General features: G+C 32.6%; 1 protein-coding gene, 1 non-coding gene and 1 pseudogene across 2 annotated transcripts; 1 reads left to right on the top strand and 2 right to left on the bottom strand.

The window, feature by feature from the left end:
* Window positions 1-6,928: 6,928 nt before the first annotated feature.
* On the bottom strand, window positions 6,929-9,045 carry LOC132065345 (transcription factor bHLH30-like; annotated as a pseudogene).
* A 933-nt stretch (window positions 9,046-9,978) lies between these two features.
* On the bottom strand, window positions 9,979-10,922 carry LOC132065346 (uncharacterized). Its single transcript, XM_059458686.1, has 2 exons — window positions 10,651-10,922; window positions 9,979-10,407 (listed from the first exon to the last, which is right to left on the bottom strand). The coding sequence occupies exon 2, from the start codon at window positions 10,389-10,391 to the stop codon at window positions 10,005-10,007; it is 387 nt and encodes a 128-aa protein (XP_059314669.1). The 5' UTR covers window positions 10,392-10,407; window positions 10,651-10,922; the 3' UTR covers window positions 9,979-10,004.
* Window positions 10,923-17,571: 6,649 nt separating this feature from the next.
* LOC132065859 (small nucleolar RNA R71) lies at window positions 17,572-17,678 on the top strand. Its single transcript, XR_009416828.1, has one exon. It is a non-coding gene; the product is annotated as a small nucleolar RNA R71 (small nucleolar RNA).
* The last annotated feature ends 854 nt before the right edge of the window (window positions 17,679-18,532 follow it).

The following is an 18,532-nucleotide window of genomic DNA, read 5'->3' as shown; positions in this document are numbered from 1 at the left end:
TTTTATCCCATCTCCCGGATTATAATCCCAAGAATTAAGGACTTATTTCGATTATAATCCATAATTTTGACCCCTAAAGATATACAATAAATTTTACCATCCAAAATATATTTTATTTATATTTTCTGATTCAAACACAATAGATAATAGTGTCAATTTAATAGGACATCTTTGTTTTTGCCTTTTATTTTGTGTGAAGGTGGTGATGACAACGATGGCAAACGAGAGTTGTTGTGAAGTGTTAAATATTGTTTCATTTTTAATTAAAAGTCTCGAATTTGACTTTTTCTGAGTACAGAATCGCCTTTCTTTAAAAGCATTTTACCTCCCAATATGAGATTTTCCGGCACAAATCTGAATTCAATTTACGAGGACATCGGGTGAAAAATAAAAAATGCTTAATGCATATGCGGCCCCCTAAACTTGCTCCTTTTTTTCATTTTGGCACCTCAACTAAGTATTGTTCCTATTGAACCCCTAAACTTGTCCTCAAATGTGTTTATCAAAACACAATCCGACTTTCATAGTATTTCATCTTCAATGTAGCAACATGCTAATATATATTCTAGTTTAATTATATCTTCTTTTAGTTAAGATTAGCAACAATTGAGAGGAGAAAAAAAGTAACTCTTAATTAAGCTGGTAATGGAAGAGCAGAACCGACACATCCATGACCTAAAGAATAGCTTACCATATGTCTAAAATATTACTCCACCTTCATTTCCCCAATTTAATTTCTGCTTCTAATAAAAATCAGATTTGAGTAGTTTGATAGATATAATTGATAACAATTTCAGGTGTTCAATATGAACAACACTTAGTTGAGATATCAAAATATAAAAAAAAAGGACAAATTTAGGGGGCACATAGGCATTAACCCAATAAAAAAAGATGATGACAATGATGAACCACTACTACTCTGCTAAGCTAAATATCGATGAGCCCATCCATTGTCCCACGTTGTATGTAGTACGATAATAACGTAGTAGTAGTGGCAGCCTAGTAGGAAAGACGTATCCTTCATGATGTGTCACATGACATTATATGATGATGATCATCATACACCTTACAAATATCAATGCCATGCAAAGTTCTCTCTCTCCTTTTCTCAAAACATTAAATAAGTGTTTAGCCATAAGAATTATTTATTTTATTTCGGAATTTTTATTTTTTTTATTTTTCATTCCAAATGGACCATATATAAGTAACTTATGAATACAAGAAATTAAAAACTCAAAAACTTCTGATTTTTTTCAGTACCTATATTTGTCATATTTTTTTTCTGAAAACACAGTTTGGTTTTGAAAAAAAGTGATTTTATTTTTATTTTTATTTTTATGGACAAACGGGGCCTTATAAGTACCTTCCAATATGTACAAAATAAATAAATAAGTACATTCCAAATGGACCATATATAAGTAACTTATGATAAAGCAACAATTCTGATTTTAGTACCTATTTGTCTTTTTTTTTTTTTTTTGAAGAGTTTGGTTTGAGAATTTTTTTTTTCAATTGAATAGGGGATACGTAAATATCATTAGTTAGACTTATTCGAATTTGAACTGGGTCTGTGCACAAATAGGTTCAACCCGAATTTCCAAACCGATTCAAAGCAATTGGGATAATACAATTCGATTTCGATTTACAAATTCAATTGTCAAATATTATGTTTTCTCAGTTTGAAAACGATTGGGTTCATTTATAAACCGAACAGACCGAACAAACCGAATTGGGTATATATCACTAATGACTAATAGTCTAACTCTAATGCACTTAATAGTTAATACTTTATATTTTATACCACATGCCCAAATCCCTGTATTTCCTAGACCTAATATTCTAATACAGAAATGCACTCACTCTCTTTCAGTACTGTCTTCATTCTTGTCTTCTCAAACTCACTCTCTCACGGGCTCCTAAATCCTAATACATGTCTTCTATTCTCAAGTTGTCATGCTATTGTTTGCTATTTATATGCCATTATGCTTGCAAGTTTATGGATTTTTCTTGGTTAATGTCTTGGTTATAAGATTGCAAACTTAGGATCTTATTACTTTTGATTATATTTGCTCTAAAATTGAAACGAAAATAGTTGCTTGATTAAATTTCGAACAAATCGATTTATGTAACCAAATTGAAATAATAAAAAACAAATCAAATTGAACCTAGAATGGATCGAGTATGGTTGAGAATTTTAGAAAGTTGAAATTCAAAATTTCAGCTCGATGATGGCCAAAACCGAATCAAACCGATTTGTGCACAAGCCTAATTTGAACAGTAAAAATTCTCATTGTGAGGTTTTATTAACGCTCCATATCGAAGAAAACTTCATTATGCAGGCGCGTAACTTGAAATTTTGATTAAAAATAAAAGATAAAAGAATTTCATCTCCGTATTCTTCGATGATAAACACGATACTATATAATAAACCGGCAAAATTGAACTTGTGCATTTGCAAACAAAAAGAAAAAAAAAAAAAAACTTTTGCATTTCGAGCACCCCACGGGGTAAGATGCTCAAATAAGAGCTTAATTTGATATTTTCATGTAACTATATTTTGTATATATGGTTACAAATTCATTCCTTTTTTAGTTGGGCGAACTACATTCTTATGATGAGTTGGGTGAATAAAACCAAATGCCATGAATATTCTACCAGCTCAAAATCTTATACTTCACTTGGTTGGTACTTTCCAAGCTAATTATTTAATATAACAAATCTTCATGGAACAACCTCCAAATCCAATCAATCTCTTTTGCAGATGACTAGAAAAAGAAAGTAATGAAGGGGGTGTCCTTTTAGTTCATTTTAAAAAATGTACTCCATTTAAGGTGTGTCAGGTATGAGATAATTGTTTTTCAAAACATATATTCTTAAAAAATAAATAGTGTTCTTACTTATATTTTAGTGTTTGATAAGCAAGAAAATATTATCCCAAAATATCTTATAGTATATAATTTAGACAAATACGATGGGTGAGGAGGTGGGTGTCGATGGTGCGGGATGGAGGATGGGGGCGAGAGTGAGAAAGGAGTGGGGGTAAGAGACAACTAGTGTGGAATGGCACCGATATACTTGTTTTCTTTACTTTCACAATTGAAATCGTTTTTCTAATTTTTCAGAAACTTATTTTTCTAAAAATGGAATATAAAATATCGACCGATCAAATATAAGAAAATTGAAAAATCAAACGCACCCTCAATACTTGGACATTTCAATTCAAAGATGGTATACTTTGATTAGATTCCATAGCCATGTGGAGTATGAATGTGGGGCTTTCTAAGCATTTTTAGACGTGATGATTACTTGAGGCCAGGCCCATGTGTGCTTCTTTATTTTCAAGATTTGGAAGGAAATCATAGTATTTGAATAATGAAGATTTGAAGACAAGCATGAAAAGGCATGAAAAATTATGAGCCTCTCAATTATCCTAAAGTCACCTTTACAAAGTTTGAAAAAGAGAAGAAAAGAAAAAAAAAAAAAATAAAAAAAAGGAAAAGAGGGAAGAAAAGAAAAAGGATAGTAAAGAAAAAGTTTCCCAAAGGCAAAAGCAGGTGATGAGTAAGGTAAAAGCAGGTGATGAGTAAAAATGTGCTAATTATACAATTGTTAAACGAGCCATTCTTTCAAATTCCATACTTTTCGATCCAGTCTTTTTAAAATAACTTTCATAAAATTTTATTTTCATATTTATGGGATTTGAAATTTTATGATAATGGCTATTTTCTACAGTCATTGCTAAATGTTTATTATATTTAAACTCAAAAATTATATTGGTTCGGGTTCCAAATAGGGTGAAAATCATTTACACTCCACAACTTTGTTATAAAAATCGAACTCTCCGCTCAACTTTGAATAATAGACATTCTTCCTCTTATCTTATGTAATGTCTTTTTCACCCCTTGATATTTTAAATCTTCCATTTATGTAATGTCTTTTTAATGAACTTCTTGTGTCATGGTTGATGATGAATCAAATAATTGACAACTTGAGCATTTAAAATGGATGGATAAGGTTTCCAAAAAGATGTAGTAGTAACTGATAGAAGCTGAAAAGACAAAATTGATATCAATTGACTTGAGTAGCATTTTAGTCTTACATGCATGATTTATTGTCCACCTCAATGTTGAAAATGTAGTTTCCCCCACATCTACAACTTTCATTATTGAAAATGTCGTTTCCACCACATTTACAACTTTCGTTATTGAAAATGGGTACTACACAAAAGTTGCTGTAGGGTCTGTGGTGTTACCATTCAATCATGAATCAAATAGCTAGCCATCTAAGAGGACTTAGGATGAGTGAAGTACTTCAAAATAAACGCGTTCCCAGTACCAAAACACAAGGAGAAGTCCACAACTTCTTTTGATTTCTCATTTCTCATTCAGTGTCCCGCACATATTTTAGGGTTCTGAGCTTCCGATTAATCCAAATTCCGATCGTGTAAGACTCATTAAAGGACTCCCTATCAGTTGGTGGCGTATGCAAGTTTTTTGGGTAAAGTGCACAGATACTCAATTTTGACATACACAAAATTTTTTTGCACGTGTATCCACTTCAGGACAACTTCAGACATTAGTTGAAGTTCCATATAGCTGAAGTTTAAATGCATGACATAAGTGCAGTCATTTTTGTCTCACTTCAGTCATATTTGTCTGAATTTCAGCCATATATGACTAAAGTTCAATTATTTTTGCTTGACTTCAGTTATTTTTGCTTGAATTTCACTCATATGTGCATGAACTTCGTATAGAAATGGCTAAAGTCAAACAAATATGACTGAAGTCCAACCATTTTTGCCTGAACTTCAGCCATATGTAACTTCAAACACAATGCCTGATATTTGTGTTTTGTCAAGTTTAACTTTAGATACCACATGTCTGATGTGGATGTATAAAAGGATTTAAAAGGCGGGTACATGTTAAAGGAGGTATCAAAATGCACTGTCCCATGAGATTTTTATGATTGTTTCGTAATTGGTGTCAATATTTGAAGAAATAAGTGATATCATTTCTATATTTATACTTTGTTTAGATGGTTGTTATATATTGTTATCGTATTGTAATGTGTTGTATTGTATCGTATTGTATTGTTTTGATTAACACAACGTTTGGATAGATTGTATCGTTTCTCATCGTGACATCTCATACATCAGCGATTTGAAGGATAAACCTATAAGAAAGGTAAAGTACGGGATAGAGCTACCATAAAAAGGTAGGGTAAATGATAAAATAAAATTTTGAGATAATGAAAATGAAAAGGCTAAGGTAACGACGCGATAACACCAAATCGGTCGTTACATAAAATGAGACTTTTCATCATTACATAACGATAGATTTAACGATACGATACATTAAAATTTAAGAAACAATCAAAACAAACATTATATTTAAACGAACAACACAATACAATAAATAGGTAATAATCATCCAAACAAGCTATTAATTTTGTTTATATCAATGTGTGTGTATGACTGTGTGTATATCTAGTAAAAGTTTCTCGATGAAGCTGTATTCGTTGACATCGTTTGGGGCTAGATATATTAACTTCTGTTATCAGAACTTTTTTTATTCTCAAAACTCGAACTCAAGATCTCTAATTAAACACTTAAAAGTGTTTTCTTAGCAACTAATGTTAATTAATTACTTTCAATATTTAGAGCTAAACGCCATTTATATGATTAATTATTTTCACTGTGAAATAAGTCCAACCAGATGTAAAGCCATTATGATTTAAAAATGTTTTTACAAACAATATTTTCTTTTTTCTGAATGGCCAGGTTTTATTACGCGATTCAACTGCCAAAATAATGATGTTAAGTGTTTATTTTCCTCAAAACTTTCAGTTTCGAATCAAAGTATCAAACTTGTACTTATATAAGCTAAATGACTAAGGGTCACTACTCCACAAAACTCGAATAGAATGTCACAAGTGATTATAAGTCTAAACACAATGAGTAAGCAACCTACATTTTTATTTAGAGTTTATGTTCTATATAGTAACGTCGTAAAAAATATTTATATCATCAAGCAACTTTTCAAGACAAGTCTGATATGTCAATTTGAGAAAATTAATTGATAACCTATTATAACGGTTTAAATTGCAACACTGTAAAAAAATTACATATTCAATTATATAAATTATATACTTTAAGTCATTTTTTTAATATTGTAGCTTGATAATTTCTAGCTTAAGGTTTAACCTTACCTTCTGTATGTAGATTGTGATTTTTAGGCCCGATGGGCTTAGTGCAGGACTGAAGGTGCATTTCTATTTTGCACGATTTTCCTTATTCAAGGTGGTCTTTAATTTTTATCCTTCTGTGTTCTAATTCCGGCTCAGTGAAAAAAAATATTCTGCCTTTTAGTAGCAAATTAGGCCTATTCGGGCAAGGCCTAACTTTTATAGAATTATAGCAAAGTGAAAAAAAAAAAAAAAAAACTGACTTAAGGCAAACTTTTGCCTTAAGGCAGAATTTTTCGAAGCCTTACCTTGCGAATTTTTTTTTTTTTTTTTACTGAACGGGGGTTTGAATCGAAAACCTCGAGATATTTTCAGCTACTTTTTTAAGTGAAAGACAAAAATTAAAGACCAGCAATTTGAAGGAAAAAAAAATTAAAGACCAGCGCCTTTGAAGGACAATGCCTGCAAAAAAAATGTTTCTATATGGGATTTGCTCAACTTTGTGATTCTTTGAGAAATGGGCCTAATCTGAATAAGCCCTTGGGTTGCACAAAGTTTGATTTCACTTTTGAACACCAGCCCCTGTCATTATATGAACAACCGAAAAGGAAAGAAAACGAAATTGAAAAGACAACACTATAGGGATTTTCCAGATTTAGGATTTCAGAACTCTTTCAAATTTTGGCTGAGATTTGCTTCTTTCAGTTGCATCCTCTACTACAAGTCTTTAAATTAACAACAATAAAAAAGCTCTATATGTCACCATGTTTATTTTATACCAGGGGAGAAGGAAGACTTCTCTTAGTTTTTTTTTTTTTTTTTTTTTTAAGGAATGTGCAACATTTTTTTTATAAATTTTCTGGCCAGCAACGTCAGAAAAGACAAGGAACTATAATCATGGATTACATCGGAATAATATTCTTATATTTTTACTGGTTGCAACTCAGTGCAACACAATTTCCATTTACAAAGGCAGGCATATGTAGTAACATGCACATCCATTTTATCAGAGAGGAAATGTATGCTAATACATATGCCGTTAACCTGTGATGACTACATCATTATATAGTTGGTAAAGAAAAGCAGTAAATAAGACACATTATTCACCAGAAATCCCCTAAAGAAGATGAGGTCGAAGAATTGAGGAGTGAAACTCTTCGTCTCTTGCTTGATAACGTACTTCTCGAAGAGAACTCCTCAAATGCATAAAATTTATCAAGCACTGACCTCAAAGCCTGACGAACAGAAGTTACAAGAAGCTGGCACCTTTCAGTATCCTCAATATTCCCTTCATTGCCCTCAGTAACCACGAAAACGCTAACCAATGTAGCCATCTCTGCCCTTAGAGTTTTTAGGGGTAGAGTATCCAGAGCTTGTCCCAGATCAGAAATAACCTCGTGCTTATAGTCACAGCACAAAGATGCCTTAAGTGGCTCCGTCAGATCCCTCAGCTTGTTGTTCAACTTTTACTTCATCGATGTCTGTTGGAACTAGAACACCTTTGGTAGCTTCTGCTGCATTCACTCTCAATTCTTTTATGTGGTCGATGGCTTTGGCAGGTAAAGCGGCCTTGTCCATCTTATTAGTACCAGGTATAAGGTTCCTAAGAGTATCCAAATGACCATTAATTCTTTCTCTCCGCCTCCTTTCAGCTTCACTATGATTCTTCAATGCAATCAATGCTTTTCCTGGATTAATCCCTTTTTGTCCTGGTTTAACCAAAGCCTTAACAAGCTGTCCTCTTTCATTATCCAAAATCAATGATGAAGATGAAGTTGAACCATTTCCCATTATACCTTGAAACCCCATATAGTCCTCATTAAATCCATTAAAAGAATTGAAAAATTCCATCTTTTTTTGGAGCAAAAAAACACCAATTTACACAGCTTTTGTTGTTAAAGAAATAAACCAAGTGGACGGTTTGTTAGTGATGACCAAACAGAGATTCTTGGACTTGGTTTGCTTATTTCCATCACTAAAACAAAGCTAACTTTTTGTTATTGGCAAAGTTTCTGAACAAGAAAATATGTAATAACATAGAGATTTTTCTTGAATTCAAACATTATTGAGAATTTGTGGTAACCCCAAGTCTACTTGTAAGATAAACATCAAGATTTTTAAGGGTCCCTCAAAGAAGTGGAGGTAACCAAGAAATGATAAGACAGTCAAAGGTGTACTGAAGACTCTCTTAGTTGAATATTGATGATTTACTTCCATTTTGTGAGCAAATTCACAAATATACCTCTTCCTGGGATGTTTCGGGTAAAAAAAAAAAAAAATCACAACTAGCTATTTTTCAACTCCTGTAACTGAGAAACAGCCTCTAGAATTTTAACTTATACAAGTAAAACCTTGGGACAATGGGTATTTTTTCACTTACACAGATGAAATGTGGCTAGCCTGCACTATTGCAACGGATCTCATTTTCAAATTCTTGACAGCCTCACATTAACCAGAATCATGTATAAACACTTGATCTATTACACCAAATCTATGCAGGAATTCATCAATCGTATTGATTGCAATAATCATTTACAATATAAAACTGGATACAACAATTTGGTTTAGTTCTGTTAAGCTAGAACTTCAGATAGAGGCTGTGAACAAACTGATCTAAATAGTACAATGAAAAAGAGAAAGATGAGCTATCCTGACTTCAAGTCCATATGTTCCCAACATAAGCCCTGCATAATATGCAATCTTTTCCCAACTTAAGCCGGCATAATATGATGCAAGTTTAGCCTCAAATCTGTTTGAAGCTAACCATTTTGAACACCTGTTAATCTCATTCTTTCCCGTCACGTTACCCAGAGTCACTAGCTTCTGCAACCAGGCTAGACTATCACTCCGTCTTCTTCAGCTCTGGTAGTAAGATCTAAAGTCAGCAAAAGTGCAAAATAAGGTATCTAGTGGAATAAAGCATATAGAAAGTGCAAAATAGAACCTATCGTTTTTTTACTTGCTCGAAGGACACTGGCTTCATAGCGATTTAAGAAATGCAAATTTGTACTATCTAGCTCATCACAAATCTCGCCTTTGATAACAAGCATTTCTTATATTGCCTCTTTAAAGAAGCCGTGTTACGAGAAAATCTCCAACTCTACCATAACAGCAGCATGTATGAGAGCTGAAATATGACTATGCTCGCATGTATGAGAGCTGAAATATGACTATGCTCGCATGTATGAGAGCTGAAATATGACTATGCTCCTCTTGCATCTCACTTAAAACGCTTCAATATAATCAAAGATGTAAAGAGAATGCTTGGAAAAGGATTTAAGACAAAAGATTTATTTTGACGCTACAGCAAAATTCTCCTCCATATAAGAACAGAACATCTATGATCTATCTACTGTACAAATTTATGGCAACTGCAAACTGTGTCCGTACATTGGACTCACTTATGATATACTCCCTCCGTTTCAATTTGTTTGTTAATTTGACTCGGCACAAAATTTTAAAAAATCAAGAATAATTTTGGATTTGTGGTCTTAAACTTAAGATGTGTGTAATGTACCAAAATGCCCTTTGAATCTTGTGGTCTTAAATATGCCATGTAGGATATTAGGTGCAAAGAGTTACTAAATATAGAAAGTGGCATTCTTTTTGAAACAGAATAAAAAGGAAAGTAACACAAACAAATTGTAACAGAGGTAGTAGTTAATAGACCTGAAAAATAATCGTGTAACAAATTTTTGCAAGAGTACTATGTTAACTTTAGAGTAAACTACATATTGAGTATAAATTTTTGTTTACAGAGATGAGATAAAATTCACTTTTTGTACCTTGTGGGTGTGCGAGAGGAGGATCGACGCACTATTCTAGCGGAAGCTAGGATGAGAACTATCATTTTCATTGTCATCCAAAATAAGTTTCACTCCATTGTTCTTAAGTCCATTGACTATAGCCCAAACTTTTGTGCGATTCTTGAAACCTTTCTTCTCGACCTCCTTATTTACGTTGACATGGATCCCGTTTCCTTGTCCCTGATCAAGACCTTCGACTTTGAGACGCATTGCCAACACTTCTCCTACGATCGCTGCAGCCTTGGCGTTGCAAGTTCTACCGCACTCCAATGATTGTTTCATTGAATGTTCGACCGTCGATGATGTGGCAACTATTCGTCCGTTGTTTCTGTCTACCACATTTGCTGTGATGTACTTCAGTGATATGAATAATCTCAACACATACCTTTTCATCAATGTCATATTTCAAAAATCCGATCTGTTAAGAGAGAGATTTATTAGCGATAACATAAATTTAGTATCAATGATCCATAAATAGAAAGCAGGATCTCTAAATCTGTAGCTTCAACTTGAATCACGACGAAAAATCCATATGCTCTATCCAGATCTTTCCAATACCAAGTAAACTTAAATCCTAAATTAAGATTTCTCCCATGATTGGGATTATATCATCAGTTAAACTTTCAGAAAAGAGAAATAACACCAAACGAAAACCAATTACCAGAAGGGTTCCAGGAAAGAGAAGGCAAAAGGCAAAAAAGTGTATTACTATTACATGATCGCAATGATGTTTCCACCCCTGAGACGTATTTCGACCTAAATATCCATGCATATAGACATTAGAGGCTACAAAGATGCTCGCCATCACCACTGAAAGGTCGAGCAAATTCACACAACTTGTAGATTTCATGGGGCAGCAATTTTGAAATACTAATGCAAGCATTAAACCTTGTCCGAAGCCAAAGCTGAAAATCTATTTCCCTGCCTACGACAGCAGGGGATTTTTTTGCCTTCTGGGTCGAGCTCGTCGCACGGGGCTTGTCTAGTGCGGGTTACCTTTCCTGTGTGGTTTGCGAGCTATTGCACAGGGGGCTGGTTTACCACCGTGCGCACCCAAAGGGTAGCGGCTGCGGGTTCCCATGTCATCAAAAAAAGCTGAAAATCTATTTCTCCCTCTACAGTTTCTGTAGCAAGGGTGAAGGGTCTAACAAAAAAAATCTTAATCTATACATAATTTAAGCATCTATCGGCAGGAGCTAAAGCCATGGAACTAATCACCGCTGTCTAAGGAATTCTGTTTTCAGAATGGTCTAAAGAAGAAAACATGATGCATCATTGACATAGGGTAATTCTATAGAACAATACACGTATATCCAGGAATTTGTTCAGGTAAACACCGGTATGGAAATGTCAATAACTTCTTACATTGGAAAAAAAAGGTGACTTTTTTTTTACTACCTAGTACTTCACGAGCATATTACTGGACCAAACCGAAGTCCTTTAAAATCTTTTTTTGCTTCCCATATTCTCAATGGTAATCAGGAAAATAAAACTAAGGTTCCTTGCAATAATGATACTACTAGAAAAAACATAAATTAACGACGGACAAATTCTGTAACTAAACAGCAAAATTCTTTAACTATCTGTTAGCAACGAGTTATTTAATCACACATTAACAACGCAGTTCGTAATATTAGTTTCCTCTCCAAATATCTTAACTCTTTCACATGACACAAAAGTGACACAACATAAAATAATTACATTAGAATCACTACCAAACAATAATAAGAAAAATCACTGTATTTAGATTCACAAATTACAAAATAAAAATAAAAAATTACATTTCCAAATGGGTAATGGTAACCCATGATCAAAAGAGTGTGAATTATTTTGATTCATCTCTACATTAATTTTCAAATGGGTATTAAAAAAATAGAAACCTAGAACTACTTTACTACACAAATCTTTTCATAAAAGACAAAGCTTTAATTTTGTTATCTGAATCAAATGCATTTAAGGTCAATGAGGTTTAAAAAAAAAAAAAGAATTGAATAAAGATTTACCAGTTTAGAATTGTTACCATCCAAAATTGATTCCAAGCTCAAGAAGGAGTTTTTGAGAATTAAAAAGAGGGGAATGAAAAAAAGTTGGAAGCAAAGTATATATAAAGAGAGTGTTTGACGTCAAATGGAGGTCCAGAAAATCTGAACGGATCCTTTGTTCAGTTGATAATAAAGATGAAATGAGCCTCAAATCTATGACGCTTCGTGGACTGTGCTTTTGATTTCTCAGTTTTTGGTTTGGGCTGACCTAATTTTCTCTATCTTTTTGCCCCATTACACTTTTGAAAAAATGCCCAACATGTTTTACAAATTAAAAAATGGAAAAATTGTATTACCTTAGCACTTTTAAATACAAGAAAAGTACTAATAACCCAAGGATGAAAAAAAAAATAAGGAAATTAAAATTGAATCAGGAAACAATACCTTTGAAATAGATAGATCTACGGTGACGGAGAGGTGGTTTTTCCATGACAGTGAGGCGCGTGATATTAGATATATTTTAAGATAGATACATAATATACCGAGGAATCGGAAGCTGACATTGTGTTCATGTAAGCTTTTTATTTCGGTGCGGCAGCGGAAGAAGGTTGAAAATGAGGACGAGGATGAGTAAAAAAGGGAATCAATGAAAAAAAGTTGCGTGGTAAATATATATACGCTTGGAGATGTATGGAAAATATGAAAAACCGAAGAAAACGTTTATAGACTGTTTTTTAATAAAACTATTTTTTATTTAAGTTTATGGTCAGAACGAGATATTGGTCTTTTTAATCTGTTTCAAAAATCAAAAAAGTCCCGAACCTAACCGAATAGCCTTACATGTATGAAATATATTTTATATATTATAAAAAAAATAAATAAAATATATTTTATAAGTTAACGTTTCAAATATAAAAAATTTTGGCCACTAAATTTTGGGCCTTTAGTTGATTGGATTTAGTTTCAAGAGGATACCTCATATACATAGTCATACGGTCATAGATTTAGATGATTTAAGTAGGCATTTTGGTTATAGTTAGCACTAAACAGAAGTTTACCTCCCTCTTGGTCTCCTCTACTATGTTGCTTGATGTACATGTATCAAATTCAAGCTGTGATTTTTGTGGCCTATAAGCTAATGTTTGTTTTGGCTCAATTCAACATTGTTGTCTTTGGCAAGTTATTATTCTCCCTGGTCGATCTGTGAGGATTCACATTGCGATGATGCCATCGTTGTTGTCTTGCTACTTGATATAACACATTTCAGTTTAATTACTTTGTGTAGTTTCTTTAATAGCTTTTACATTAAATATTTCATAAAAAACAAATAGAAGCTTTATTTGATGATGTACTACAAATAGGTTTGTGAAAATCTGTGACGTTACATTTTAATGGTGGTGTATTCTTAGGTGACACTTTAAAACTAAAATAACCGAAAATTAACCGAACCGAACCGAACCGATACCGAAGAAAAATCGAGATGATGGGACGGTCTCAAAAAGTCTAATTTTAGTTATACAAAATAAAATAACCGAAAAATTGGAATGGTATAATTTTTTTTAAAATAACCGACCGAACTGTCCCATTGACACTTCTATATAATATATAGACGGTGATCCTTTCTTCAAGTTGGCAATAAAGTGGAATGAAATCTATGACGTCGAAAATTAGTGGACGGTGCTTGTGATTTGGCAATAAAATCTTTTTCAGTAAATTCCACAAAACAGTAGAAATAGTTCTTAGGCTTTATTTGTGTTGTGAGGAATAAGGATCTCTTGCGATTAGTCCTTAAATCAATAAACTTATTTGAAACAATCTCTCCGCGAGAATTATAATTGAAAGAAATAAGATAGAGATCCTTCAAATCAATAAATTTAATTGAGAATGTCCCTCTGTGAGAATTAGGACGGAAAGAAATAAGATAAAGATTTAAACCTAAGAACTAACTTGAAATAACCTCTCCGTGAGAATTAGGATTAAAAGAAGCAAGTTCAAAGATGTGGAATAATAGATGACTGAAAATTATTATTACATATATATTTTATGCTATTATTATAGTATATTAATTTCCCTCCTTGTTAGAATTACAAATTAATATAACTATAATCATAACACAAAATATACTAAGTAATGATAATGATTAGTGGAATATATCATTCCAACACAAAGTATGACACTTAAATAATATCAAGACGAGGAATAACTAAAATAAGATAATACAACATTACACCAAATTTTTTCAACTATCCCAACAAAAAGAGATTACTCCATTATGGAGTTAGAAAAGAGAAAATATGAATTTAAGAAACTAGAAATATTGAAAGACTTGGAGAAATATTTTCACTACAAGGGAAAGAAAAGAGAAATAGACCAAGATTAACACATTGTCTTGTAAATTGTTGGATGATTTGTAAGCAAAGTAATGCTTTCTATTTATAGGAAAATGTCCCCCTACGAATGCATTCCTTGAAGTAGTGCTCACATCTATGACCTTTATAACTTCTTTCTTGATGGCAAGACTTGACGGGTGTGAGTACGAAAGTGGTGGTCATACCTGTGAATTTTACAACTTCTTTCTTGATGTCAACACTTGACGGGTGTGAGTACGAAAGTGGTGGTCACACCCGTGAATTTTGCAACTTCTTTCTTGATGTCAACACTTGACGGGTGTGAGTACGAAAGTGGTGGTCACACCCGTGAATTTTGCAACTTCTTTCTTGATGTCAACACTTGACGGGTGTGAGTATGAAAGTGGTGGTCACACCCGTGAATTTTGTAACTTCTTTCTTGATGCCAACACTTGACGGGTGTGAGTATGAGAATGGTGGTCATACCCTTGGATTTTAAAATCACTCCCAGTGTTGTCTTTATGTAACTCCCACATTTAAAGCTCCACGGTTGTGACTTATGAATTCGTGGTTGCATTTACTTAATTCTTTGACAATTTGTTTCTTCTTTATTCTTCGGTAGTATTCTTCTTCCTGTAGAATTTGTCAAAAAATATGCTAGAATAAGATATACTAATTCATATTTTATTTAATAAGTTATTTTTTTATCTATGTTATTTTAAAAGCACGAATATAAATGTTGGTTGACCAAAATATCCTTTAAATATTGAACGACTTTTATGCCCTTTAAAATTGAAATACTTTTTAAGGAGACAATTTCATGTTGGATAAAATTGTAAAATTTAGAATTTGCATTGCATACCTGCAAGGATTCATATTGTTCAATTAATCTATTTTCTACTAGGACTCACACAATATCTACGCTTAAAGTATTGTTAGTATCATAGTTTAGGAAAACTTCTATTGTTTATGGGTTAAGTAGTATTGTTTGTCTTCGGAAGACGCACAAGGTTATACAATAATAATTGTAATTGATACTATTAATAAACGCAAAAATTCAATTCTGTACACCCAAAACGTATTTAACTTGAAGAGTATCAATTATTGTGAGGTGTCCGAAGGTTTGGGTTAATTAGAAGACGGGTTGAAGGTATGGCTATTATGATTTCTCATTTTTTTATTTGTATTTTTAGTTCTTAAATTGATTGTTGAAATTTGTTTGTTTCTCTAAGGTTAAAAACTGTTAGCTTGAGAGAAATATTTAATTCGATGGTAGGAGATTTAGGTAAAGATGGACATAGAAGATTAAAGAAGACCTTTTGGGTAGTTGCTAAAGATAGAGATAGAAGACGAAAGAAAATCTAGAAGTTGCTACATAAGACGTTATTTGACTAAAGTTTTGAAGGAAAAATTAAAGTACACGCGGACACTGAGTGAATTAAAAAGATTAAAAAATACCACGTAACTTAATAAAATAAGTCTATACAATTTTTTTAGTAGACTTATTTTTCTAACTAATGCCAAGTGGTAATTTTTTTTTGTGAGTCGGTTCTTATTCATTCATTTAAAAAATGACGGACCGATTTTTTTTCAAAATGTGTACGCTACTAGATATCTTTTTAAACGAATATGATCTCTTGTATCTAAACCAACCGAAAATAATTGTCACGTCGCTTTAAAAAATATGTCTACTAAAAAAGGGTATATTTTTTTAAAGGCAACGTGATATTTTTTTAATTAAAAATAAGCTAAATAATTTTTTATAAAATTCCGTCAACGAAAAAAGTATATTTGCACCGTTTGCGTAACGAAAGAGTATACTGCACCTTTTTTTAACGAGAGATATATCTGCTATAAATCGCAAAATTAAGAGGTATATTTGCACAGTTCTCCTAAAATAAATAAATTTATTCGCGCATAATATTTTTTACAATAATTGAGATTGTCTTGGATTAACGTGCAACTGCACATTTGTAGAGAGTAGTATATAAAATAGCATGAAAAATTTATATCCATCAATACTCCTCCCAAAGTACAAGGAATTGTAAAACTATCTGGGTCTCTAAGCTTTTGTGGTAGCTTATTTTGAATTATAGCACTGCATTTTTCAGTAAGTATTACCACAGAAACTTCTTCCAATTTCCTTTTGCTTGATAAAATTTCTTTTAGAAACTTGGCATATGAAGGCATTTGTAATAAAGCATTAGTGAAAGGAATATTAATGTGAATTTGCTTTAAAATATCCAAAAACTTTGTAAATTGATTATCAAGCATCTCTCTTTTCATTTTTTGTGGAAAAAGAATTGCCTTTGGAAGAGGAGTCATCTTTTCAATATTTTTTTCTTCTTTTTTCTTTTCATTTTCATCTAACTGTTTAGAGGGTGTTTCAACATTTTTACCTTCGTCTACCTTTTGTTCTGGCTGATTCTTTTCATGTCCATTTGTATATGGCTCATCAAGGTTCTTTAGACCTTAAGGCGATGGCCTTAATGTGCTCCTTTGCATTTTTCTCCGTGTTACCTGGTAAGGGACCTTGAATCTTTTCTGATACAAGAGCTGCGAGTTGAATTAACTGAAATTCCAGATTCTTTAAAGCTGAATTTTAACTTTCCATTTTTTCATCAATAGACTTAATGAACTTGTACAAAAGGTCATCAATACTTGGATGAGCTTGTTGAGGCCTTTGCTGATATGGAACTGCTTGTTGGTAAGATCTGAAATTTGATTGCCCATGATTTTGATTCTGGTATCCAGGTGGACCCTGAACTTGTTGCTTTTGAAGGCTTTGAGAGTTTTCAGCACCATTTGGATTGCTCCATTGGAAGCCTGGATGTTTTTGTGCCAATGGACTACCAAAAGTGTATGGCTTGTATCCTATGGCATTTACTTGTTCATCATTCTGAATGGTTGCTCGGCATTCGTGGTTTAGATGGTTTTCTCCACACATGTCACAAGCCTCAAATTGGTTCACCTGTTGTGTGTTTACCTGAAAAGATTCAAACTTGTGTGCCAAGGAAGCAATTTGTTGAGTTAGTGTATTTAAAGCATCTGTCTGATTAATAGTAGCAGTCTTCTTGATGATTACATGGTCAGATGGCCATTGAATGGCATTTTCAGAAATTTCATTCATCATTTCCAATGCTTCTTCTGTAGTTTTTCCCATAATGGAACCTCATGCAGCTGCATCTATTACATTCCTAGAGAAAGGTTTTAACCCGTGATAAAAAAATATACAATTGCATATGTTCAGGGATGTCATGATGTGGACATTTTCTTAGCATTGTTTTTAATCTTTCCCAAGCTTGATAAACCGACTCAGTGTCAGTCTACAAGAAATTAGAAATATCTTGTCTTAGCTTTGTTGTTTTAGCAGGGGAAAATATTTATTTAATTTCTTTGAGTCATCTGGTCCTATGTAGAAATAGACCCCCGAGGAAGACTTTATAACCAAGTCTTGGCATCTCATTTCAAAGAAAAAGGAAATAACCTTAACTTAATTTCTTCAGGAGATACTCCGTTATATTTTGCAGTTTCAACTAGTTTTAAGAAATCTATCAAATGACTATGTATATCTTCACTCAGATCACTAGTGAAAGTACAAGATTGTTGAATTGTTTGAATTAAACCAGTCCTGATTTCAAAATTGTTAGCTGCCACTGGTGGATTTCTCACACTAGATTCATAGTTGAAGTGGTCTGGTCTAGCATAATCTCTTAGGATTCTATTTGCTGGTCTTGGCGCCACTTCATCAAACTGATCTTCTAAAACAAGTGGTGGGATTCCTGGTGGATTATTTTCATTTCCTAATTGCTGCTCCATTCTATCTCGAATTAAGCTTTGAGAAGATGATGTATGTTCTTTCCTGCAAAGTCGTAAAGATCTTTCAATTTCAAGATCATAATTTGCTAACTCTTTTTTAGAAGAGCGGGTCATAAATTATCTGAAATTACAAAAGTAAAGAAAATTAAAATTAGTTCCAAAGTAGTAAAAGTTAATAAACAAAATTACAAAGATAATACAAATGGTTAAACTAGTATGATGATATACCTTTTTTTTTTGGGAATTTATAAACAAATTACTAGTAATTAAGCTAACAATAAAGAAACTTAATTAACTTAAGCAATATTTAGTAACTAACAAAAAAAAAATAATCTTATATAGATAAAAATAGTAAGAAATTTACAATTATATTGAAAGGGAGAGTACTAAAAAT

This window comes from Lycium ferocissimum, chromosome 7 (genome assembly GCF_029784015.1).
Source record: "Lycium ferocissimum isolate CSIRO_LF1 chromosome 7, AGI_CSIRO_Lferr_CH_V1, whole genome shotgun sequence".
NCBI classification, from domain to species: Eukaryota; Viridiplantae; Streptophyta; class Magnoliopsida; order Solanales; family Solanaceae; genus Lycium; species Lycium ferocissimum.
Note: the sequence above shows the minus strand (reverse complement) of the source record. Positions and strands in the feature narration are given on the sequence as shown.